We start from the raw sequence: 25,906 nt of genomic DNA, 5'->3' as shown, positions 1-25,906 counted from the left end.
TTGTGCAAAGATATAAGTTTTTAAGTTAGAACAGCTTTGGCTTTTATTCCTGGCTCTATTACTTAAATGAATTCTTCATCAATAAAATGAAGATAATAATACCTACCTTGCATGGTTAAATATTTGTCATTTGCTACTGCTGTAATTATTGGTGTAATATAGATCTATTCTACAATTTTGAGTTTATGCCTTTGAGCCAGTACTAACACTAATTCTATTTTTATAATGTGATTTTAATAAAATTTTATGTGTCATTATTTGTAGTTTGCAGATGCTGAAGGTTACTTTGCTGCTTGTACAACAGATACAACTATGAATAGCTCTTTGGTAAGTGCTTCTTTTCTCATCAAGAATGGAGTGGGTGGAGTTGAACCCTGGCAGGAAGAAACTGAAATAGCTTTGATAGCGCTATGGCTATATTAGGATGTTGATGTTTTCAGTAGTGGGCGCCCTCCATTTCATACTGCACTGTAATTTGTTACCTTTTCTCTTTGGGATACCTGGAGTCTAAAAGTCAGCAGTATAGCCACTTCTGGGGATTGACGGGAAAAGAAAATTGGTTAAGGAATAAAAATAGTAATGAACAGTCTTTTGTCCTGTGTTTTTTACCAGCCTGTCACTTCATGTTCAGTATATTATTAGCAGAGAGAAACATATATTTGCCTGATACAGATTTTGTTAGGAGATTATGTACTTATTTATTTCACATTTTATGAACACAACAAATTTTTAAGAATAGTTGTTCTAGGCTCTGAAAACACAGCATATATTTATGTGTAAAAGTATGTTTTGGGAAGAGGATAAAATATAATAACAAGCCAAATCAAGTAAATTGATATTCTCTTATTTTAAGATTTTATTATGTATAGAATTGGAGCTATAGCACAGCGGGTAGTGCATTTGCCTTGCATGTGGCCTACCCAGGTTCGATTCCTCCGTCCCTCTCAGAGAGCCCAGCAAGCTACCGAGAGTATCCTGCCCACATGGCAGAGCCTGGCAAGCTACCTGTGGCATATTCAATATGCCAAAAACAGTAACAAGTCTCACAATGGAGATGTTACTGGTGCCCACTAAAGCAAATCGATAAACAATGGTACAACAGTGCTACATTGCATAGAATTGGAGAGTAGTCTGTAAAAATGTATTCTTTGAGATGTTATACAAATTTACGAACACTGACTTGCTTATTACTTTATTGACAGTATAGCTTTTTCTTTGTCTGGCTTTCAGAAATACTGTTGCAAGCAAAATTGGTCTCCAGGTGCTGTGAATAGTTTATGAAAAGTATATAAAATGTCTTTTAAATTTTCATATTGGATCTTAAACATCAACAGATTAATATCAGTTATTAAATGTAGAAAACAGCGTTGAAATTGTAGCCTTCTATTTTATTAGGAAGAATATGTCTTTATTGTTCTAGGCCAAGTACTTTAACAAAAAGTTAGATGTTATAAATACAAAGAGACTGTATTTTGATTTTCAGATTCTATTCTCTCTCTCTTTCTCTCTCTCTTTCTCTCTCTCTCTCTCTCTCTCTCTCTCTCTCTCTCTCTCTCTCTCTCTCTCTCTCTCTTCTCTCTCTCTCTTTCCTGTATTCATGGGTCACACCTGGCAATGCTCAGGGGTTACTCCTGGCTCTGAATTCAGGAATTACTTCTGGTAGTGGTGGTGCTTGGGGAACAATATGAGATGCCAGGGATTGAACCTGGGTCAGCCATATGCAAGGCAAAGACCTTACCCATTGTACTATCGCTCTGGGTCCTCTTATTGTCTCAGTATTTTTTGTTGTTAGAATTCTATATTAGGAGTTAAAAAGAGAAATTCAAGAAATATATTTAACATTTTATTTACTATAAAAACAGCCTCGTTGGAGAAATGTGTTTTATCTTTTTTTTTCTTTTTTCTTTTTTATTTTCCAATTTGGGGACCTTATCTGATGGTACTCAGGTGTTCTCCTGGCTCTGTGCTCAGTGGTCACTCCTGGTGATGCAGGGGATTGAACCAGTGCTGGCCACATGCAAAAAAAGCATCTCAATCCCTATGCTGTCTCTCTGACTTAAGAATTGTATCTTGAACTATAGTACATTTACATGGCAGAATACTACTCACCCGTCCAGAAAAATTAAGTCATGAAATTTGCTTATACATTGATGGACATGGAAAGTATGCTGAGTGAAATAAGTTAGAAGGAGAGGGACAGACCTAGAATGCTCACACTTATTTGTGGGATATAAGAAAACAGAATGAGAATAATACCCAGAGATGGTAGTAATGAGGGATGGGAGGACTGGCCCCATGTGGGAAGCTTGCCACAAGTGCAAATAGAGAGTACAGTTAGAACAGAAAAGGGACCACTGTGGCAGTGGCAATTAGAAATGATCACTCTGGACAAGAACAGAGTGCTGAGAAGATGTAAAGGGATACATGTGATACTTTTCAGTAACAACTTTGCAAACCACTGTGTCTCAAAGGGGGGGGGGAGATAGAGATCTGCCATAGAGGCAGGCTGAAGGAGTGAGGGGGACATAGGTGCTGGGAAATATACTGGTAAGGGATTGGTGTTGGGACATAGTATAACTGAAACCCAATCATGAACAACTCTATAATTGTGATTTAAAAATATTTTAAAAAAATTGTCTTTAATATATATTATCTGATGATATGTATTTGGTTGAGCGATTTAGAACAACTTAAAACTGTAGACCTTTAGAGCATGGTTATGCAAACCTGGTTTTAATAGTTTTCTCCTACTTGGTTATTTTAAATCTTAGCTTCTAGAAACATTTGTTTGAAATATTAGTATAAGGTTATTATAAGGACTAATATGAAATGTTTAAGTACTGAGGATTTGGTAGCTGGTAAATATTAAGAGCAGATAGGGAGTTAACAATCTATTTTTTCTTACTGCTCTTGTAAAGGTTTTTAGGAAGTCTGATTTTACTTGCATGTTAAGCAGTAAGAGGAAACAGTTAGCAAATACATATTACACACATACATGTAATGCTATATGCTCTGTTACCTGTTTTCTCTTTTAAACTTCTTGACCATTGAGGCAGGAACTTGAAAGTCACTATTTTATCTCCTGGATGTGGAACAGCTCCTGACACAGCAGGAGCTCATTATTATATCTGTTAAAAGAATGAATGATGGGCAAGAGCCCATCATTGCAGTGAGTAGAGCATTTAGCTTGCATGTAGCCAGCCTGGGTTCAATCCCAGGCACCCGTTATAGTTCCTTGAGCCTTCCAGGAGTAATCCCTGACTACAGAGCCATGATTAAACCCTGAGCACGGCTGGTGTGGCCAAAAAAAAAAAGTGACTGGAGCAATAGTACAGCAGATAAGGCTCTTGCCTTGCATTGCAGCGATCAGGGTTGTATCCCCAGCACCTCATACAGTCCCCTAATACCCCTGCCCCTGAACCCCCAGAAATGATTTCTGAGCGCAGAGCCAGGATTAAGTCCTTGAGCATGGCCAGGGGTGCCACCTGCATCTCCCCTCCCCCCAAATAATAAAAAAAAAAAAGAATGAAAAAGAATGGCAGTAATCTCTTCGTAAAGAGAGAGATCTGTTTTTTTCTCTGCAGTGCTGTTCTTTTACATTTCTAAGCCTCAAACAATTCTTTGCACTGTACAGAGTGTATCATTTTCATTTGTCGTTTTTTTGTGTGTATTTGTGGACCACACCCAGCAGTGCTTGGAGTTCAGATGACTTGGCAGCACAAGGGATCAAATTCTAAGCTCCTGCATGGAATGCATGCAGCCCTTTGAATCATCTGCCTCACCCTTAAGTTCTTTCTAAAGGCTTGGAAATTCATTTGAAAAAATGATATTGGATATATGTGGTGTTGAGTGGCCATATTTTGGATATTTATATGCATGTATTATCCACTAAAAGTATTAGTATAAAATAAATTGATATATTTGGTGTTCATATTTATTCTTGTCTCTGTTATATTTCAGAGTGAACCTCTGTACGTTCCTGTGAAATTTCATGATCTCCCAAGTGAAAAGCCTGAGAACACAAATGTTGATACTGAAAAAAGTAAGCAAAACATAGAATTCATAACTCAAAATTGGGTATAGAGGCTGGAGCGATACTACGGCAGGTGTTTGCCTTACACACAGCTGACCCGGGTTCAATCCCTGGCATCTCATATGGTTCCCTGAACACTCATTCCTTAGTTCAGAGCCAGGAGTAACCCCTGAGCATCACTGGATGTCACCCAAAAAGAAAAAAAAAATGCTGGGTACATATTTTCATTGTTGAGTTACAGGTTTTTTTCAGTGTTTTAAAATAGATTTTGTTTTGGGACCATAGTTGATGGTATCCAGGGGCGATTTCTGGCTCTCAGGAATGCCTGGTGGTGGTGCTCTGGGAACATACAGGGTATTGGGGATCAAACATGCGTTAATACTTGCAAGGCAAGTGTCTTACTACCCATACTATCTTTCTATCCCCTATTTTAATTATTTTTAACTTGTCCTCAGACTTAATGATTCAGTAGGCTTACTGGGTCATTCTTCTGTTCCACTGTTTAATAACTTGGCCTACATTCTGTCTTTCAGAAGTTTGATTGAAAATTTTATTATAATGGTAATAATTTGTAAATTCTAGAAATCTGTGATAGATGTAGACATTTTCAGTGAACAGTGTCCCTTTGAAGTCATACCATCAAGAATCTTGATCACAAAAGTGCAGCAGTTTGGGGCTGGAGCGATAGCACAGCGGGTAGGGCGTTTGCCTTGCACGAGGCCAACCCGAGTTCGATTCTCAGCATCCCATATGGTCCTCTGAGCATCACCAGGAGTAATTCCTGAGTGAAGAGCCAGGAATAACCCTTGTGCATTGCCAGGTGTGACCCAAAAAGGAAAAAAAAAGTGCAGCAGTTTTTCTGGTTCTTCTAATTTAATAAAGAATGTAAAGAATGTCAGTCTCAACGTGAAGTAGTACAGTTATCCAAGATGTTCCCATGCAAGAAGTGGACTTATAGAAGAACTTTCTGCTTGCTTGGCCAGGAAAAAAATTTTTCATATGTTTGAGTATGAGGAAACTATCCATGTACTGTTTTATATTAAATGCCAAAATGGATAATCATATGACAGTCCTGAATTGGCAGGCAGTTGCATACGTATTTAATTACTGAAACTTTGTTTGAGTATTAGTTCACTATTTCAAACATTTTTTTTGATATGTGAAGACCTGTTTCTCTGTTAAGCCTTTTTTTTTTTTTTTTTGCTTTTTGGATCACACCCGGCAATGCACAGGGGTTACCTCCTGGCTCTGCACTCAGGAGTCACTCCTGACGGTGCTCAGGAGACCATATGGGATGCTGGGAATTGAACCTGGGTCAGTCTTGTCTTGTGCAAGGCAAATGCCCTACCCGCTGTGCTATTGCTCCAGCCCTTGTTAGCCTTTTGAATAAACAAAACAATCCCTGGTAATAGGACTCTAGCTTTTTGTTGACTATCCTAGTCTGATAGAGATGGATTAAGTATTATGCGCTTAATAACTTAAATGTATGAATTATTTAAAAAATAGTATATTCTTATTTAATAATTAAATATTATTAGTAACTAATAATATTTAGTGATTTGTGTTATGCTTTTCTTTTTAAGCTCCCAAAAAGTCACGTGTAAGGTTCAGTAATATCATGGAGATTAGACAGCTTCCATCAAGCCATGCATTGGAAGCTAAGTTGTCACGCATGTCATATCCTACTGTGAAAGATCAAGAATCATTATTCAAAACTGTGGGGAAACTAACTGCAACTCAAGTAGCAAAAATTAGCTTTTTTTTTTGCTTTGTGGTAAGTTTTTTGAATATTTTTGGAATTTGACTTATAAGAACGTATGCCTTTGGGATATAAAATTGTTCAGTTACATTTTCCCCTAAGGAAACTCTTTTGGATCATTTTTAATGCATTACTCCTGAGAAGACATACAAAATGAATTAGTTAGGACCTACTTTCAGGACAGGCTTGGGTGGTGATAGGAAAATTTGAAATAATGGTGGTGGGAAGTTTTTATGATAGTGGGATTGGTTGAATCTAATAAATTATTGTGAACTACTTTAAAATTGGAAGGAGAAAATAAGACACAGCTCAAGTGAGAGTTGGCTGACAAGGAACAACAGTATTTAGTATATTTTTCAAGTACATAGCATAATTTAAAGTTCTTTATGAATTTTTTTGTAAGATTTGCTCATTTAAAAACACACACATTTTTTTCCTTAATTTCAGTATTTCATTATATTCTGTCTTATGTTTGTATTTTTAGAATTATAGTAAAGCTATCATTAATTTCTTATTGTCAAAACTAAGCAATAAATGTTCATTGTTATTTTCAAAAGCTAAACAATGAATGTTCGATATTATTGTCAAAATTGTTTAGTTTGCTTAATCATAACTTTAAACTCATACTTGAAATTAATAAATGTCATATTTCAAAGAATAGTACTAAATGGCACTGCATCTACGGATGTATCTAGACCCTGGCATTTCCGCATGGTCAGAATAATGCATTGAGTTTTCTTTATACTCTGATATTTATACAGTGGCTAGGAAGGATAAAGGTTTCCTATATGTGCTGATATCTTAAGTAATTTTTGTAGATGTATTTAACATTCACGTAAAAGTGGTTGCATTTTTTAGAATGTATTCATGCCAAATATTTCTGTATAATTTAATGTGGCTTTACTGCTAGCATCTATTATTTTACTTTGGGGTAGCTTCTCAAGCAGTGCTCAGGAAACACCTGGGGCCCTTTCCTGTAACTCTTGGCCAACCAGGCCAGCTGTTCAATGTGAGGTCTCGAGGAGATGTTGCTGCTTGGGTCCTGCAGTGCTACACCCATCAGTGATGTTGGGAGACCATATAGTACCAGGAATCATCGCAGTGCTGTTTAGAATCTCCATTGCTACACTCAGCAATGATGCCCAGGGGACCATCTAGTGCCAGGGATCGAACCAGGGTTGGCTACATGCAAGGCACACCCCTTAATCCTTGTGTTATCTCTTTAGCCCTATCATTTTAATATGGAAACTTAATAATAATGTTTCACGTAGATGTTTAGTAAAATATTTAGGAGTAGGTTGGAATTAGAGATATCTAATTAGAGTAGTGAAATTCTGAAACTTAGGAACTGGAGAGGTAGTATGGTAGGTACGGCATTTGCCTTCCATTCAGCTGACCCTGGGGTCAATCCCTGGCACCCCATATGGTCCCCCAAGCTCACCAGGAGTGATCCCTGATGAGAGCAGAGCCGGAGTAAATCCTGAGCACCTCTGGTGTGGCCCAAAGACCCAAAAATAAATAAAAGTGAATATCAGTATATATATATATATACTGACTATATGAATTCAATTTGAATTAGTATGTGTGTTAATAAAGATAGATATTATATGTGTGAATTAGCCAAATAAGAATTATTTAATATGAACCTTTAAGACTTAAAATTTTTGGTGACATGTTTAAACATAAGCTAATACAATGGCTAATGTCAATATTTTAGTTTGATTATAAGGTTTTGCTTCACAATTTTAGAATGTACTTATACCAAACATTTCTACAGAATTCAATGTGGAATTCATTTTCTTTATTTTTTGGAATAATAAGCTCCATTTAATAACCTAATTAGTATTTAACTATGCAAATCATATATTTGATAGCTGCAATACTTAAACATCCATATTTATATGTAAAGGCTCATCTATTTGTATTATGCTTTTAGTTGTGATAGATGTTTGGGTTCTTTTTTGCTTTTTGGATCACACCTGGAGATGCACAGGGGTTACTCCTGGCTCTACATTCAGGAATTACTCCTGGTGGTACACAGGGGACCATATGGGATTCTGGAAATCAAACCTGGGTCAGCCTCGTGCAAGGCAAATGCCCTACCCGCTGTGCTATTGCTCCAGCCCCGATGTTTGCTTTTTAATGAGTATAGCGTTCAACTGTAGCACTGTCGCACTGTTGTCCCCATTGTTCATCGATTTGCTTGAGCGGGCACCAGTAACGTCTCCATTGTGAGACTTGTCGTTATTGTTTTTGTCATATCGAATACGCCATGGGTAGCTTGCCAGGCTCTGCTGTGCAGGTGGGATACTCTAGGTAGCTTGCTAGGCTCTCTGAGAGGGATGGAGGAAGGCAAACACTCTACCCTCTGTGCTCTCGCTTCAGCACAAGCGTTCAACTAAGATTATTAATTATATGTTACTTGATTTTCAAAGGAGACTTTAGGTGAGGCATAGCAAAAGCATATATATGGTAAAGGTATTAGAGAAGGCTAAGTGATAAGACCCAAATTCAATGAGTAATGTGGTGGATAAACTGGCTGGGTAATGGAATGATTTAAAGGCAAGAAGTTACTTCAGGTGATAACTTGTTTCTAGGCAAACTGGTTGTGTGGCAGAAAGGGAAACCTAAGTTATGGTGTCTACTGTCTATTAAAAGGGATACTTTTTAATAGATGAAGCTAATTTTTTGTAAGCTCAAAGCTCTGAAAGATTACATTGGTTCTTATATAAGGCATAACTGATTTAGAATCCACTATGTGCAGCTTTTTAAAAAACAATTTTGGTAAAATGTATCTACCATAAAAATGGCTGTTTTGGAGCAGGGCACAAAGAACTGGTAGAGTATTGGCTTTGCATTCAGAATTCTCGGGTTCAGTCTTGGCACTGTGTGGTCTGGGAATGACCCATGAACACCAAGCCAGGAGGTACCCCCAAGCACTGTTGGCCATGGCCCCCAAACCAGCCAGGCAAACAAAAGTGCCTGACTGGTTTCAAATGTACAGTTCAGGGTCATTCCATCCATTTGCACGTCCTGCAGTCATTTCCACTGTCCTTCAGCAAAACTGAAACTCATCCATGAAATGTTAACTTTCTCTGCCTCGTCTCCCAGCTTCTGACAGTCTTCATTCCACTTTCTGCTTCTGAATTTGGCTACTCTAGGGACTCAGAGGAGTGGAATTGTACAATAATTTTTTTCTTTTGTTACTGGCAAATTTCATTTAGTTTCATGTCCTCAACGTTCATTCCTGTAACATATTAACATTTCCTTTTTTTTTCCAAAAGGCTGAATAATATTCCACTGTAGATACCCCATTTTGTTTATTCATTTTTCTGTCGATGACCTGTTGACACTAGCCAGGAGTTCAGTGAGAGGGCTCAAGTGTGGTGCTTCTCGATGGGACCTCTGTGTGCAAGGCATAATAACTTCTTATACTCTGTGCTGTCTCTCTGGCCCCCGGAAACCTACTTTTAATAGAGAGGCTTAGATAACTCTTAGAATTGTATTCAGTAGAAACAGGATGTTCTGGTAGTGCTTGCAGAAACTGTATATTGTGCCATGGATTGAACTGGGGTCGGCCACATGCAAGGCAAGTGCCTTGAATCTGTACTATCTCTGAAGCCTCTTCAATTTCAATTTTTAAACATAGCAATTGAGACTAGCCACATTTCACTTTTCAGTTATCACATGTAGCTAATGGCCAACACAGTGGATAGTTCAAGTCAAAAGGAGTAATTACTGTATTTACCAGTCTCCTTGAATATCTTTAACTCATCGGCATTTATGTTCATTTTTTTTCTGTAAAATATCATTTGGATCATATGGGCTTTTTGATAACTTTAAAAAGGTAAACCCTTGGTAACCCATGGAATAATTGACTATGTAAATTAATATGCACCACATTGTAGCATGTAGCACTGTCATCCTGTTGTTCATTGATTTGCTAGAGCAGGCACCAATAACGTCTTCATTGTGAGACTTGTTACTGTTTTTGGCATATTGAATGTGGCACGGGGAGCTTGCCAGGCTCTGCCATGTGGGCGGGATTCTCTTGGTAGCTTGCTGGGTTCTCCCAGAGGGACGGAGGAATCAAACTCAGGTTGGCCGCATGCAAGACAAACACCCTACCGGCTATGCTATTGCTCCAGTTCATAAATTAATATACAAATATTAATTTTCAGTAAGTGGTTGTCCTCAGTCCTGGACTAATAAAAACAGACTTGTAAAAAGAGGTGGTTTTTTGTTTTTTTTTTATTTTTGTAATACTGATAATTGTTATGGTGGTGGTTGGTAATTGAGATGAGTCTTTTTTATGTGAGAACCTAAAAACTTTGGTTTTGAGAACCAAACAATGGAGTTAGGAAGATGAGGAGAATAGAAAAGTATTTCTGGAAAAGATTTATAACAAGTGATGAGCTTTTATGATTAAATACCTGTCATGTAAGTGAATTTTTTGTTTGTTTTTTGGGCCATACTCAGCTGTGCTCGAGGCCTAATCCTGGCTCTGTGGTCAGGGATCACTCCTGACTGGTTCGTCAGGGATCGAACCCCAGTCAGTCACAGACAAGGCAAGCACCTTATACACTGTGCTGTCTCTCTGGCCCCTGTTCTTTTAAAAAAATTGTTATCTTATATTTTTAAAAAATTCGTTATCTTGTATTGAGTCATCAGTAAGGTAGGGGTTTGAAAAATAAACAGTATTTAAATTTAAATTAGTAATTTTTAAAAAATTTTGTCATATTCCAAGTTCTTCCCCACATGGGAGTTCCTTTTCCTTTCTCTTCTACTTTCTGATAAACTTTTCTACTTTTGGGGGTGGGGGGAAATGGTTTGGTTTTGTTTGGGAGCTATGCCCAGCAGTTTTCAATGCTTTCTCCTGGCTCCATGCTCATAGATCACTCTTGAAGATCTTGGGGGATCCTATGGGATTCCAGGGATCAATCCTGGATCAACTGTGTGCAAGGCTAACACTCTACCCACTGAACTATCACTCCAGTACCTTAAATACTGAATTTTAAAGGAAAGTATGTGAAGAAAGCTGTCACTCTAAGCATTATCCATCCTTACAGTTCCCAAAAGATAAATTCCATTTCTGCCCTTTTTTCCAGCACTTCACCTATAAGCAGATTGTAACTCCTAAAATAATTTATGCTTCATATTGTCTATTGTCATTTTCACCGGTGAAGATGCTACCTTATTTTCTTATTTTGTTAGTCAAGTGAAATTATCTAGAAAGTGAAGTCTATGTACCAGATGGAATCAGGATCTTTTTTTTTTTGGTTTTGTTTCGTTTGGGGGACAGCTGTGCTAAGGCTCAGTCCTGTCTCAGTGCTCAAGGATGACTCCTGGCAGTGCTCAGGGGAACAAACCTAGGGTGGCTGCATGCAAGGCAAGTGCTTCCTTGCTGTTCTGTCTCTCTGGCCTTGGATTCAGGATCACTTTGCCAGGATTTCACTTCATAGACTAAACAGCCCTGCTACCTTCAGTCCGTGTTGTCTGATTAGGTGTTCCCGCTGCTTCTTTGAAAAGTAAATACTAATGGCAATACTACTCATTTATCTACATGTTCTGAGAGAGATCAAGAGATGTCCTTCCATTCATAGAGATAACTCATTCTTTTGTGGAAATGATTATCCATTCATACTGTTAAACCACAAGCAGTTTATTTGATTAACTGCAGTCTGCACTTAGTATATAAATTACTTACATGTATGCACCTGGAGGTTATTCTATAATTTAATAGTGGCATATCTTGAAATATTCCTAGTATCCACCAACAGAAAGAGTATCTGATAGAAGGAAAATAAATGAACTTTGGAGACACTTTCATTTTAAACTCTATCTAAAGGAATCTTATGTTCTTTAGATCAAAGTAGTTGCAGGATTGGTAATACAAGAATATTGTCTCTTAGATAAAAAGATGTCTCTTAGATGTTGTCTCTTAGATAAAAAGAAAGGAAAAAAATTTTTTTCTTTTTGGGTCACACCTGGCGATGGACAGGGGTTACTCCTAGCTCTGCACTCAGGAATTACTCCTGGCGGTACTCAGGGGACCATATGGGATGCTGGGAATCAAACCAGAGTTGGCTGTATGCAAGGCAAACACCCTACCCACTGTGCTATTGCTCCAACCCAAGAAAGGAAAATTTTTTGTAGCTGGAGAACTCCCTTTATAATATTACGAGATTATTTATATTGTGTCTTCATATTAAGCAACAGAGAAACAACTGTACATACACATAAAAAAATCAGTTTTCTTGTACATTGTGAAATTTCCTAAATGAATATAATTTATTATCTAGCTAGCTTCACCTATCCATTCTCACAGACATTATTATTCAGTTGAATGCTTAGCCAGCTATTTTTGGAATGTTTGAGACTTCCCCCAACTTAAATTTGATTCATATGAACTTAGTGTAGTGCTAGCGTGGATAAAGAAAATTTTGAATTTGGTTTTTGTTTGGAATGTTTATATCAGTGTGTTTGATATTCAGTTTCTCTGAATTAAAAAAACCTAAATGTTTATATTTAATCGGTGATTAACAAAATGTTCCTTTGTTCAGTGTGGGCTGCTTCTAAAGCAGTGTTTCGGGACCCAGGGGCCACTTCCAGCAGTACTTGGAAAATTGAGCTGGAAAGTTCAATGCTAAAACCAAGTGGAACCCCAGTGGTTCTGGGGCTACAATGGTGCTTGTGGGGTACTGGGGGTCCTTATACCCCTGAACTATCTCCTCAGCCCCTATTTTTTTAATTTATTGAATAGACTACATTTGGTTTTGGGGTGGGAAAATTCAATATAAAGAAGCTTTTAAAACCTTTTCTGTTTAGAAGGAAAAAGGTGATACTATACATTGTAATGACAAATCTAGATATGTGATCCATTGGGTTTCACTTTGTTTTCTATTTTTTAGTGGTTTTTGGCAAATTTGTCATATCAAGAAGCACTTTCAGACACACAGGTTGCTATAGTTAATATTTTGTCTTCAACTTCTGGTAAGAAATTTGTCTTCAAATTTTGCATTATAAATCAAGGTTAATTTTTGATATATATGTATGTATACATATATATCATAATTTGAATTTATGTTTAATCTCATAACTTACTTTTGATTCTAATGTACACTAGCCTATTGAACTATTTGTTAACTTCATAGTTTCATCCCATTGCCTCCTGCCATTTACTTACTTTCAGAATATTTTGTAGTATTTTTTATGAAATAATATGTCGAAATTTTTATTGGCGGACTATTGTAGTTTTTTTCACATATTCCTTTTAAAGATCTTTTTCTAGGTCCTTTCATTAAAAATAATTGCTCTTTCAGACTATAATTTGTCCTGTGTAAGTTATTTTATTTCCTAAATTAAATCACCTTTCATATCAGGAAGATAAGCCGAAGCTGTAAAAGTAGCTAGTGCACATTCTTGACTAAGATGAGGTCAGAATGTTATTCAAACAGCTTAATTTAGCTGTCTTATTTATTTAAATAGCACTATACTTGATTCGTGTTGTTAAATATGTTTAGGGGCTATTTTGTGTGTTTTAAAACTTCCAGTCTTGGTAACTACAGTTTGTTTCTTAGCTTTTTCTCAGCATTTTTAAAAAATGGTAAGCTTTGTTTAAAAAAGTTCGGTATATAATTTATTATTTAAGCTAACAATTTGATAGTAAATCACTTTGACAATTATTTTAGCTAATATTTCTGTTTAACTCTCTTCCATAGGACTTTTTACTTTAATTCTTGCTGCAGTGTTTCCAAGTAACAGTGGAGATAGATTTACTCTTTCCAAACTATTAGCTGTAATTTTAAGGTAAGAATACAGCTATTAGCTGGTTTGATCTGCTTAGAATTGTGATGTCTAAGAAATTTTGGGTAATGATATTGGATAGCTAATATTTATATAGCCAAAGAAAAGTGAGGATAAAAGAAAATTTTAAGTGGATGTACTATTCAGCTTTTTATCACATCCTAGATTAGTTTTCCAAACTTTCCTAGGAAAAGTAAATGGAAAGACCCAAAGACAGCTTTGAGCCTGCTTTCTTATCTTACAGTGGTTCATACTTTCCTTGCATCCTTTCCATCCTGGTTAGAATCTTCGAATCCTCAGCACTATAAATAGCCCCTGAGCTTCATCTGGTATGATTTCTGGTCACAGAACCAGGTGGTACGCCCTGAGCACTGCTGGGTATAGCCAAAACAAAGCCAAAACAAGTCAAAAGCTCTTCAGTGTGTTTCCTTTTCCTGTAACAAGTTGCCCATTTTGTTTTGGTTTTACTTTTAACTTCTACATCACAAAGCAAAGCATATTCTTCTCTGATTGTCTTATCCTCAGGTGATCATTCAGTTTCATTATGATCCATTTGGCAATCTTGTGTTACTCCATACTATCAATTTTGTTGATTTCTATATTTAAATACTTTATTCTTATTTAACTTTGTGCATATTTTATCTTCCATACTGGAATTGTAAACATTTGAAAGCCAAAGTCTTACCTTGTGTTGCTTTGTGTCATCAAAGGTCCAGTATTCCTATGCTTCCTTTGCTTGAAGTAACCAAAGTATTCAAAAGAGATGCATTTCTTGATTTGAAATAACTGCTTTGTGAGAATCCAGTCAGAGAAGGTAGCAGAATTATTTCAGTGGAGAAAAATGTTTCTTAGCTATCAGAAGGTTGCAGCTATAAGAACTGCATTTGAATCAGAGATTCAGGAAAATTAGGGGAAAAAATCAGGAAATTTACTTAAACTTTCTAAGAGGATTTCATCAATGTACAATGATAATAGTGTCTTTTACTTAGTATTTTTTCTTAAGTTTGCTTGACTTGTGGTTCAGAAAAATTAATTAAATTTTTTCTGTATTGTTCTTAAGAATACTATTTTAAGCGTTATTTAATACTTTGGAAATCACCATGTTTATCCAATGAAGTTTCACTTTTAAAATTATAATAAGAATTTGGCGACCAGAGAGATAGCTCATCAGGCTAGAGAACATGCTCTGCGTGTAGGAGGCTCATTTTCTTCCCAGGTACTGCATGTGGTCAGTCCCCCTGAGCAATGCCAAGAGTGATCCTCAAGCAGCTATCTGGGACTAGCTCCTGAGCACCACACGGCCTTGACTCCTTAGCATCTTCCCCAGAATGATTTGACATGGCAGCAGTCATTCATTTATTTTGGAAGGGAGGGTGGTTTGGACCATACCTGTGAGTGCCTGGGGGCTTTTCCTAGTGATTTTTAGAAGACCATGCAGTGCTGGGATTGAACCAAGGTCAGCCATATTTAGAATAGCACTTTATTTTTATTTTTATTATTATTATTATTATTATTTGCTTTTTGGGTCACACCCGGCGATGCACAGGGGTTACTCCTGGCTCATGTACTCAGGAATTACTCCTGGCGGTCCTCAGGGGACCATATGGGATGCTGGGAATTGAACCCGGATTGGCCATGTGCAAGGCCTACCTGCTGTGCTATCGCTCCAGCCCCCAGGATAGCACTTTAAATCTTGTACTGTAACCTCTGGAGCCATGGCAAGAATTGTGAAAAAAAATCCTGGTAATCTAAAAAAGTCTCATTTTGTAAGTGTAGAGATAAAATAGAGCATAACTTTGAGCCACACTTCCTGCATTATTACAACTTATGAGATGCTGAACAAGATTCTTTCTTCTCTGTATAAGTTTTCTTATCTATATATTGGAAGTTATTATTAAAATAATATTATAACATTTGTCTCTAAAGATTGTACTCAATTAAAAACTTATATACAGTACTTCACACACTGTAGTACACAGTCGTTGTTCAATATATTTATCTAGTTTTAGTACTGTTATTCAAATGTAATTAAAACATCTGGTTCCTGGTACTTTGTGTGTGTTTAAAAAAATAATTGCTGACTTAAATTTGGACACTGATTTGATTATATTCATATAACAAAATTATTTAATTGAAAGGTATGAATACTTAATAATGATCAGATTTCGCTTACATAGGGAAAACTTCATCTTCATTTCTTTTAATTTTTGGTTTTTGAGTCTCACCTGGCAATGCCCAGGAGCTACTCTTGACTCTGTACTCAGAAATTACTCCTGATAGTGCTCATTTCTTGTGGTGCTTGGGGCACTTTATGAAATGCCAGCCATCAAACCTGGGTGAGCCATGTATAAGGCAAATAACTACCCACTGTACTATCAGTTTGGCCCTCATATTCCTTTCTTTTTTTTAAAAAAAAAATTTATTTATTTTTAATTAGTGAATCACCGTGAGGGCACAGTTACAGATTTATACACTTTTGTGCTTATGCTTCCCTCATACAAAGTTCGGGAACCCATCCCTTCACCAGTGCCCATTCTCCACCACCAGTAAACCCAGCATCCCTCCCACCCTCCCCAATCCCATCTCCCCCCCACCCCACCCTGCCACTGTGGCAGGGCATTCCCTTCTGTTCTCTCTCTCTAATTAGCTGTTGTGGTTTGCAATAAAGGTGTTGAGTGGCCACTGTGCTCAGTCTCTAGCCCTCATTCAGCCCGCAACTCCCTTCCCCCACATGGCCTTCGACTACGTTATAGTTGGTGATCCCTTCTCTGAGTTGCCCTTTCCCCAGAATGTGAGGCCAGCCTCCAAGCCATGGAATCAACCTCTTGGTACTTATTTCTACAATTCTTGGGTGTTAGTCTCTCACTCTGTTATTCTATATACCATAGATGAGTGCAATCTTTCTATGTCTGTCTTTCTCTTTCTGACTCATTTCACTCAGCATGAAACTTTTCATGCCGATCCACTTAAATACAAAATTCATGACCTCCTTTTTTCTAATAGCTGCATAGTATTCCATTGTATAGATGTACCAAAGTTTCCTCAACCAGTCATCCGTTCTAGGGCATTCGGGTTTTTTCCAGATTCTGGCTATTGTAAACAGTGCTGCGATGAACATACATGTGCAGATGTCATTTCGATTATACTTTTTTGCCTCTCTGGGATATATTCCCAGCAGAGGTATTGCTGGGTCAAATGGGAGCTCAATATCTAATTTTTTGAGAATCGTCCATATTGTTTTCCAGAAGGGCTGAACCAGTCGGCATTCCCACCAGCAGTGTAGAAGGGTCCCTTTCTCCCCACATCAGAAGCTGGAGAGATAGTAGAGTGGATAGGACACTTACCTTGCATGCAACAGACTGGATTCTATCCCCAGCATCTCATATAGCCTCCCAAGCACCACCAGAAGTAATTCCTGAGTGCATAGCCTGTTATAATCCCTGAGCACCACTGGGTGTGGCCCAATAAACAACATTTTTTTTAAAGGCTAAATAACTGGACTGATTTATCTTCTATTTATTTATTTATTTATTTATTTATTTTTGACTATGTAGGAGTACTGCTATTTGTTCAGCCATTGATTAAGCTGATTGAATTGGGCATGAACTACACATTACTTTTCTTTTTAAAAAATTGTATCACCATGAGATAGAGTTACAAAGCTTTCATGTTTAAGATTCAGTCATACAATGATGGAACACCCATCCCTCCACCAGTGCACATTTTCCACCACCCACATCCCAGTCCTTACCCTCCCTCCATATGGTAGACAATTACCCCAATATTCTCTCTCTGATTTGGGGCATTATGTTTTGCTTGAAATTTCCCACCACCATTCAAGCCTGCTTGCCAGGAGCAGATGCTAGACAATTTATTTTACATTGGTCATTTTGAATATCATAAGAGCTTGCATGGCCAGGATTGTAAATGTAAATTTCTAGATTGTAAGTGCTTGGGTTCCAGAGACATCTCTGTGTGGCACTAATCCATTTTGGAATTCAATTGGGAGTCTCGGGGCCAGGGCTGTTGGTGTGCTAAGATGGCACCTGGAGGCATATTGTAGGCATGACAGCCAGTCTGCTGGGCTGGCGGGGACCCAGCAAGGGACAGCCCAGGTCCTCTACCGCCATGCGGCCCAGAGATTTAGTCCTGGACCTTGCTTATAGAAGTTCCTGGTCATCAGGATTCTACCTGGAGTAGGCGGGGAGACTGCACCTGCTCCATTTGGGGTGCCCTGGTGAAATTGGTCCGGTATGGGGCCCAGAGAGATCTCCTGTACTGTGGTGTCTTCTGGGACTTACTGCTGTGTCTGTGGATCAGGGCTGTTGGTGCGCTAAGATCCACATTGCAAAATTTTCAGCTGGTGGTGGTTTGTGTATGTGGCTCCCACATACCTAACTTTAGGCCATTAAATTTCTTGGTAAACTTGGTGCCAAATTGTTGGGGTCTGGCCATAGGCACAGTGGCAATTTTGGGGCATCAGGAAGCCTGGAGGCACCATCAGGCTGCTGATGTACTCGACCCACAGGCATAGGTTTACCTGCTGGCAGTGCCATGCCCCCAGATTTGTCTTTTTTTAAAGTTAGTTTTCATCTGCTTAGAAAACACATAATTTATAAAATGCACAAAGATGGACAATAAGCCTATGAGGACAGGAATTTTATCATATGTGTTGCAAGGGCCCACTATATAACTCAGTAACAACTGAATTATCTTAGTTTCTCTACATCCTTAATCTGGTATTATTTTTTATCTATTAAAATAGTATTTTTAGGGGCTGGAGCAATAGCACAGCAGGTAGGGCATTTGCCTTGCATGTGGCCAACCAAGGTTCAATTCCCAGCATCCCATATGGTCCCCTGAGCACCGCCAGGAGTGATTCCTGAGTGCAGAGCCAGGAGGTAACCCCTGTGCAATGCCGGGTGTGACCCAAAAAGCAAAATATCTATATCTATACAGATATAGATATATACATATATCTATATATACTTTTTTATTATTAAGAATTTAAGGACAAGTTAAGTTTTAGCAAGTAGAAGAAATTAGGGCTAATGTCTAATTTCTATGACTTAGTATATAGCTTCAGAAGGTTGGAAAAGAATGACAAATGGGTTAATTCTTAATTAAAAAGTGGTAGCAGGTAAAAGAATTGATCTCTAAGATCAGATCATTTCAGTCTCATCTATATAGTTTGGGTTGAATTACTTCATTTTCTGTTTTTTTTGTATTGGTTTTCTCATGTATAGAATGATAACGGAAATAATAGTAATAATAATATCTTATAAGGTAATATTTGTGCTTTGTGAGAATTAAAACTAGTTCATATGACTATAATACTTACAATATTTTCATTAAATTGTAATATATTATCTGTGAAATCACTAAATCTTTTTACATTTTTACCCAGATTTGATGTTAGTCTTGATAACTCACAAAAAATTTTATTTTTCTGATTAGCTCTTCTAAGGAATTTTATTATTTTGTTTCTCACTAATGATTATTGTTCTTCAGTATCGGAGGAGTTGTGCTGGTAAATCTGTCAGGGTCTGGAAAATCTGCTGGAAGAGATACAGTAGGTAAGAACTTGGTGAAGGGATGGGTGTTTGAGCATTGTGTAAGTGAGACTTAAGCCTGAAAGTTTTGTAACTTTCCACATGGTGGTTCAATAAAAAATGAAAAATAAAAAAATAAAAAAAAATAGGTAAGAACTTGAGTACATTCTTTCTGTAGACAAGAATGTGTGGTACATATCATCACATGGATCTGTGGGCATACACATACACAATGGGCATACACATACACAAAGAGTAAGCACAGATTCTAATAAAACATTTATCTCGAAATAAAGTAAACTTTCCAAAAAACAGTTCAGAGTTATCATAGCTTTCATTCCTGTTCTCAATTAACTATGTTTATAACTGTAGCCTAGTTGTAAAAAACATGAATTAATATTGATTATAGTAATATTATCTTTTCTGTAGACTATTGATTTGTCCCATCATCAGTGACCTTAATTCTGTTATATCTCCCAGGTTGTGAAAATATTATAAAGCTGCTAGTTGTTTCTCTTGTAATTATCATTTTGATTCTTGCCTTGAATAGTTAACTGTGGTAAAAATAACTCGTTTCTGAATCATTGTTTAGATCAAACAAAAGCTAAGGTAATGAACCATAACCTAGCTTAATGATTTTTCTCTGGTTACTTTCCTTAGGGGCTGGAGTGATAGCACAGAGGTAGGGCATTCGCCTTTCACGCGGCCGACCAGGGTCCGATTCCTCCACCCCTCTCGGAAAGCCTGGCAAGCTATCGAGAGTATTGCGCCCGCACGGCAGAGCCTGGCAAGCTACCCATGGCGTATTGGATATGCCAAAAGCAGTAACAATAGGTCTCACAATGAGAGACAGTTACTGGTGCCCGCTCGAACAAATCGATGAGCAATGGGATGACAGTCAGTCACTTTCCTTAGCTGTTTGAAGTTCATTGAGTAGCATAGTGCTTCCTACACTTCTGGTTATTGCCTGCACTGCTCTGAGTGGAACTACTCCTCCACTTATTACCTAGAGTAACTCAGTGGATATAACAAAATAAAACAGTATGTCTCTTTGGGGTGTATGTATGTATGTGTGTGCGTGCACGTGCATGCGCATGTACGTGAAATTATGTAGACAGGCTTTTCATTTGCTATTTTAAAAATAACAATTAGTTTTGGGCATTTGATGTTTCCCTATGAAGTTCCTTTGTATCCCACATATGAGAGAGATCATGCTAAGTCTATTCCTCTCTGGCTGATTTCACTCAACATGATACTCTCCAGATCCATCCATGTAACAGCAAATTCCATGACTTCATCTTTTCTTATGGCTGAATAGTATTCCATTATATATACACCATAGCTTCTTTATCCAGTCAGCTGTTTTTGTACATTTGGATTGTTTCCATATCTTGGCTATTGTGGATAGTGCTGCAGTGAACATATGAGTGTAGATGTCCTTTGGGGGTTGTGCTTTTGGGCCTTTGGAGTATATTCCCAAGAGTAGAATTGCTGAATCTTGTGGAAGCTCAATTCCTAGTTTTTTGAGGAACGTCCAGTTGTCTTCCAAAAAGATGTCAGGACCAATCAACATTCTCACCAGCAGTGAATGAGGGTTTCTCATTCCCCATATCCTTTCCAGCACTGCTAATTCTAATTCTTTTTGATGAGTGCTAGCCTCTCTGGTGTGAGGTCATATCTCATTGTTGTTTTATTTGCACTTCCCTGGTGATAAGTGACATAGAGCATATTTTTCATATGCCTGTTGGCCATTTGTATTTCTTCTTTGAGAACATTTCTGTTCATTTCTTTTTATCTTCTGATAGGGTTGTATTTTTTTTCCCCTAAGTTCTACCAGTGCTTTATATACCTTGGATATTAACCCTTTATCAGAAGAGTGGTGGACAAATAATTTCTCCCTATCTGTGGGCTGATTTGTATTCTGATCATCATTTCCTTTGAGGTGCAGGAGGATGTCTAAAGCTTAAGAGGCAGAGGAACTAGTCTTTGGTAGGAAGCTTGCCACTGAGCAGGGGTGTGGAGGGATAAGTCAGGGAAGGGAACACTAGGACAATGGTGAAAGGGAAAAGAACCTGGCACAGAGCAGGCTGGGGATGGGAGAGAAACTGGAGACATTGGTGGAGGGCATTAGACACTGGTGAAGGGATTGGTGTTGGAATACTGTATGCCTGAAACTCAGTGATAAATAACTTTGTAGTTCATGGTGATTCCATTAAAAAAAATTTTAAATAATGCTTCTTTTAAAAAATATTTAGAGGCTGGAGCAATAGCACAGTGGGTAGGCCATTTGCCTTGCATGTGGCCGACCTGGGTTTGATTCCCAGCATCCCATATGGTCCCCTGAGCACCACCAGGAGTGATTCCTGAGTGCAGAGCCAGGAGCAACCCCTGTGCATTGCCGGGTGTGACCCAAAAAGCAAAAAAAAAAATCTAAAAAATATTTATAAAACAGGATTGAGGATATGGATTATGGCTTGAACATGGACCAGAGCCTGATTTCTGGCACCAATATTTTATGGCTCCCCAAGCAACCACTGAGTGTAGTTTTAGTACCCTCCCCGCCTCTTCTAAACCCTGCTAGGTGTACTTTGGGTGACTCCTGAGCACTGCTGGCCGCGCAAACACTAACTGTCAGGCCAGGTATTGCGGAGAGTGGCCCTTGAACTCCAAACAGACTTCTGGATAATAAATTAAAATTTGAATATAGGGGCCGGAGCGATAGCACAGCGGGTAGGGCGTTTGCCTTGCACGCGGCCGACCCGGGTTCGATCCCCAGCATCCCATATGGTCCCCCAAGCACCGCCAGGAGTAATTCCTGAGTGCAAAGCCAGGAGTAACCCCTGAGCATCGCTGGGTGTGACCCAAAAAGCAAAAAAAAAAAAAATTTGAATATAGAAACTTTATTCATTTAGCTATCTGTAGGCTGACTTAGAGGAAAACCGTTTTTAGAGGGAATAAGAATATTACTTATGAATGTACCATAAGCCTTGCATTATGAATATATCTTAGAATATTTAAATGTATAGTTCTTTACTTTTAAGTTTCTTAATTTTAATCAATATATGATCAAAAATGAAGACACTAAATAATAGTTTATGTAACTAATAAAATTAGATGGTCTAAAATAGAGCACACCCCTGTTCGGTTCCCAGCATCCCATATGGTCCCCTGAGCACCGCCAGGAGTAATTCCTGAGTGCATGAGTGAGGAGTAACCTCTGTGCATCAATGGGTGTGACCCAAAAAGAAAAAAAAAGTTTCTTCCTCAGTGCCCAGTTTGTAAGTCTGTAACTGTACCTCACGGTGATTCATGTAAAAATTAAAAATGAATAAAACACACACAAAAAAAGGAAATAAAATTCTAAAAAATAAAATAAAATAGAGCACAAGTAGGGTGAAATTAAATGGAATAGAAAGGATTTTTGTAGTGGAGGTGGGACTTTAATAAGACTTTGAAGATGATATTGAGCAAATACTAAAAATGACACCTTGTGGTAGGGAGAATAATATAAGCAATAGCTTAGATATAGAAAGAAAGCAACATTAGGTTGAACAGTGTCGACATCAAAAATTGTGTAGGGAAAATGAGAAGTATGCATTTTAAAATTAAGGTATTACATAGGTGAGTTTCAGTATTATAAAAGTGTTCATTTATATCATTAGTTGCATGTTTTGCTTTTATTTGTATTTTCAACTTTCTCCTGTACTTCTAAAGAACATGGGGGAAGTATGGATTGTGTTTTATCTTCTTATATTTTTGTGTACTCTTTTCTTGAAATAGTACCTGGCACATTGTTACATTTTAAATAAGCATGCATTGAATGAGTTTCAGAGAAAATGCTTTAAATCCTGTTGGTTTTTATAGGTTCCATTTGGTCTCTTGTTGGAGCCATGCTCTATGCTGTTTATATTGTTATGATTAAAAGAAAAGTAGACAGAGAAGATAAGTTGGATATTCCAATGTTCTTTGGTAAGATTATGTTTAACCTTAAGGTATTTTGTATGATTTAGCATTTTGTTTTTGTGTTTTGGAGGAAATCAGGAGACCTTTATCATACTCTTAATGTGATTCTTTGAAACATTACATGTTAACTCTAAACTATTAATAATTCATAATAGGCAAAATTTATTCTACTGCAGGTCTATTCTCACATGCTCTTAGTAGCATATCTGTCGTATCCTTAAGAAAAAAATCTGACTCAGGGGCTGGAGCAATAGCACAGTGGGTAGAGCATTTGCCTTGCATGCGGCCGACCCGGGTTCGATTCCCAGCATCCCATATGGTCTCCTGAGCACTGTCAGGAGTGATTCCTGAGTACAGAGCCAGGAGTAACCCCTGTGCATTGCCGGGTGTGACCCAAAAAGCAAAAAAAAAATAAAATAAAAAATCTGACTCACAGACTTAAAATGCAAAAATTGTCTTAGAAGGAATTTACTTAGCTCACGTTGAGGAAATGTTGCTTCATTGGTTTACAACTATGCAGAACAAGAGAAATGGTTGAGATTGGATCGCACAATCTTTAAAATGTAATGATTCAGGCATTTCTGGAACCAAGGAGGAATCCCTTCCCTTCTGGGTAGGTCCCTGCAACCTCCATACCCAGCTGTTGCCATATCTTAGGCCCAGCCTCACATCTCCGGACCCCTGCTGTCTCCGCCCCCTCCAGCACAGCTGATCCATGGGGAGAGATGTGTAGAAGCCCACCAACTTCAGTGAGTAAGACAGCAAAACCTGAGGCCTTTTTTTTTTTTGCGATCTGTAAGTGTGAATGAAGCACAGTGTTTAATTATGTTTCTAGGAAGCATCACACACAAATTAAGCACCTTAGACCTAAAGACCAAATCCTTTTGATGCTCCATTATCTTGATGCTATTATCTTGATGCTCCATTACCTACTCAAAATATTTTCCCATTTTATCTAAAATGAACATCACGGATGTACTCTGCTCTATTCTGCGCACACATTTTTATGCCCAAAGAATTCAACTTATCCCAATCCTATTTCTCAAATTCCAATCAATATTGTTTAACATATCCTGTCACTTATGAAAAATGACAAACTATGTGCATACTCTCTGATAAGAGTAAATTAGGCTATTTTTCTGGAAAGTTTCTTTAAAGATAGAATTTTTTTCTTCAATCTTAAGGACGAACACTCAAAATATATTAGCATTTCATTCTGTTTTTGATGGAATTTTTTATCATTCTAAATTATAAGACATTGAAGTGAGTTCCAGATTTAAGATATATTTAGTAAATTCTACATTTAAAAAAACATAAGTAATCACACTATCTAGCAGTTTTCCAAACTCTTGTTGCTGGTGATCCTCAGGTACAGGTATTTAAACTATTTAAATTATTTTTAGCAAAAAAGAAAAATAAGTCTTCTCTGTATTTTATAGCAGCACTGCAGGTATAAAATAATGATCGAAAAAAAAACAGTAATTTAAGTTAAATCAGCAAAGAATATAACTCATCCTCTGCCAAAGTTCCTAGGATCTGTAAATCAGTTCAGAAGCTACTCATCAGGGCGGGAGCAATAGCACAGTGGGTAGGTTCGATTCCCAGCATCCCATCCCTGAGCACCGCTAGTAGTGATTCCTGAGGGCTAAACCAGGAGTAACCCCTGAACATCACCAGGTGTGACCCCCCCCCCCAAAAAAAAAATAGAAGCTACTCATCTAGCTCACTTTCCTCATTTTTAAATAAGGGTAACATAATTGAAGTTACGCATGATTCAAGTTAGATTTGAAAAAAAAAAAAAACAGCTATATTCCAGGTCTCCTGGTTCACTTTAAGCTATACTTTAAACTTTCAGCTCCAGATTTTCTTATCTGTTGAATCTTCATTTTTGGAAGGCATCTGGTCAATGTGCCCTTTTGCAGTCATACAAATAAAACTACAGGTTCATTGTGAACTGGTTTTAGCTAAAGAGATTTATAAAACATATTGTGCATTTTGTTTACCAAAATAATTGATGCTAAAAAAGAAAGTTATAGACTCAATGTCCTAAAAGAATCTGAGTCCTAAAGATGGATAAAGGAAAACATACTAATGACCCACTTTTTAATACCTAAGCATACAAACTGAAAATACTAATACACATTTGTAATAAGGCATTTCCTCCAGTCTTAAAGATTGACTCACTATATTTTTAAGATTATAAAAGTTATATATTAGATAATAGTATGTAAAACATAATGTATAATATCATAGCATGCTTTTTATTTCTTTAAAAGGTAACAAGAGGAACAGGTCAGGGGTGCACTGCTTTGCATTTGCAAGGACCCAAGTTTTTGTTCAGACATTTTTTTTTTCACTATTCCCGAATTGTAAACTTAGCATGGCTGCCCAGAGTAGTCATACTTTAGAGCACACACTTTTGACTATCAGATTTGTCAAATTCCTTTTACAAATAGTCTGTGTTTAGATGTTTGTTGAATAACTAATTTTCTTTCTGTGTTACCTTACCAGATAGTGATGAACTCTAGGAAGGCAGGAATTAAGAATTTAACCTTTGGCTAGAGCAATATTACAGCAGGCAGGGCACTTGCCTTGCACACAGCCAACGTGGGTTCCATGTTCTGCATCCCATATGCACGGGGATCTTAGTCCCTTCCTTAGATGCCTTAGAGACATTATTCTTAACTTTTTCCCAAATCTTGGTTTCTAGAGTTCCTTTGTCTGGGAACCATGGGTTAACCTCATAAACTACTTTAAAGCAGGACCAGAGTTGGTCTCTGGAAATGCAGAGTT

General features: G+C 37.6%; 1 protein-coding gene across 2 annotated transcripts in view; it reads left to right on the top strand.

Moving 5' to 3' along the window:
* SLC35F5 (solute carrier family 35 member F5) overlaps positions 1-25,906 on the top strand; it is a 54,101-nt gene that overhangs the window by 14,017 nt on the left and 14,178 nt on the right. The window contains exons 5-11 of one of the 2 annotated variants that reach the window (XM_055122487.1): positions 265-327; positions 3,961-4,042; positions 5,617-5,807; positions 12,704-12,785; positions 13,514-13,601; positions 19,110-19,174; positions 23,015-23,119. In XM_055122487.1, coding sequence (XP_054978462.1) covers positions 265-327; positions 3,961-4,042; positions 5,617-5,807; positions 12,704-12,785; positions 13,514-13,601; positions 19,110-19,174; positions 23,015-23,119 — 676 coding nt within the window. The remainder of the gene's footprint in view (positions 1-264; positions 328-3,960; positions 4,043-5,616; positions 5,808-12,703; positions 12,786-13,513; positions 13,602-19,109; positions 19,175-23,014; positions 23,120-25,906) is intronic. The other variant, XM_055122488.1, reaches the window with a different exon arrangement.

This window comes from Sorex araneus, chromosome X, assembly GCF_027595985.1.
Source record: "Sorex araneus isolate mSorAra2 chromosome X, mSorAra2.pri, whole genome shotgun sequence".
Taxonomy (NCBI): Eukaryota; Metazoa; Chordata; class Mammalia; order Eulipotyphla; family Soricidae; genus Sorex; species Sorex araneus.
The sequence above is the reverse complement of the archived record's forward strand: the minus strand, read 5'-3'. Positions and strand labels throughout refer to the sequence as shown.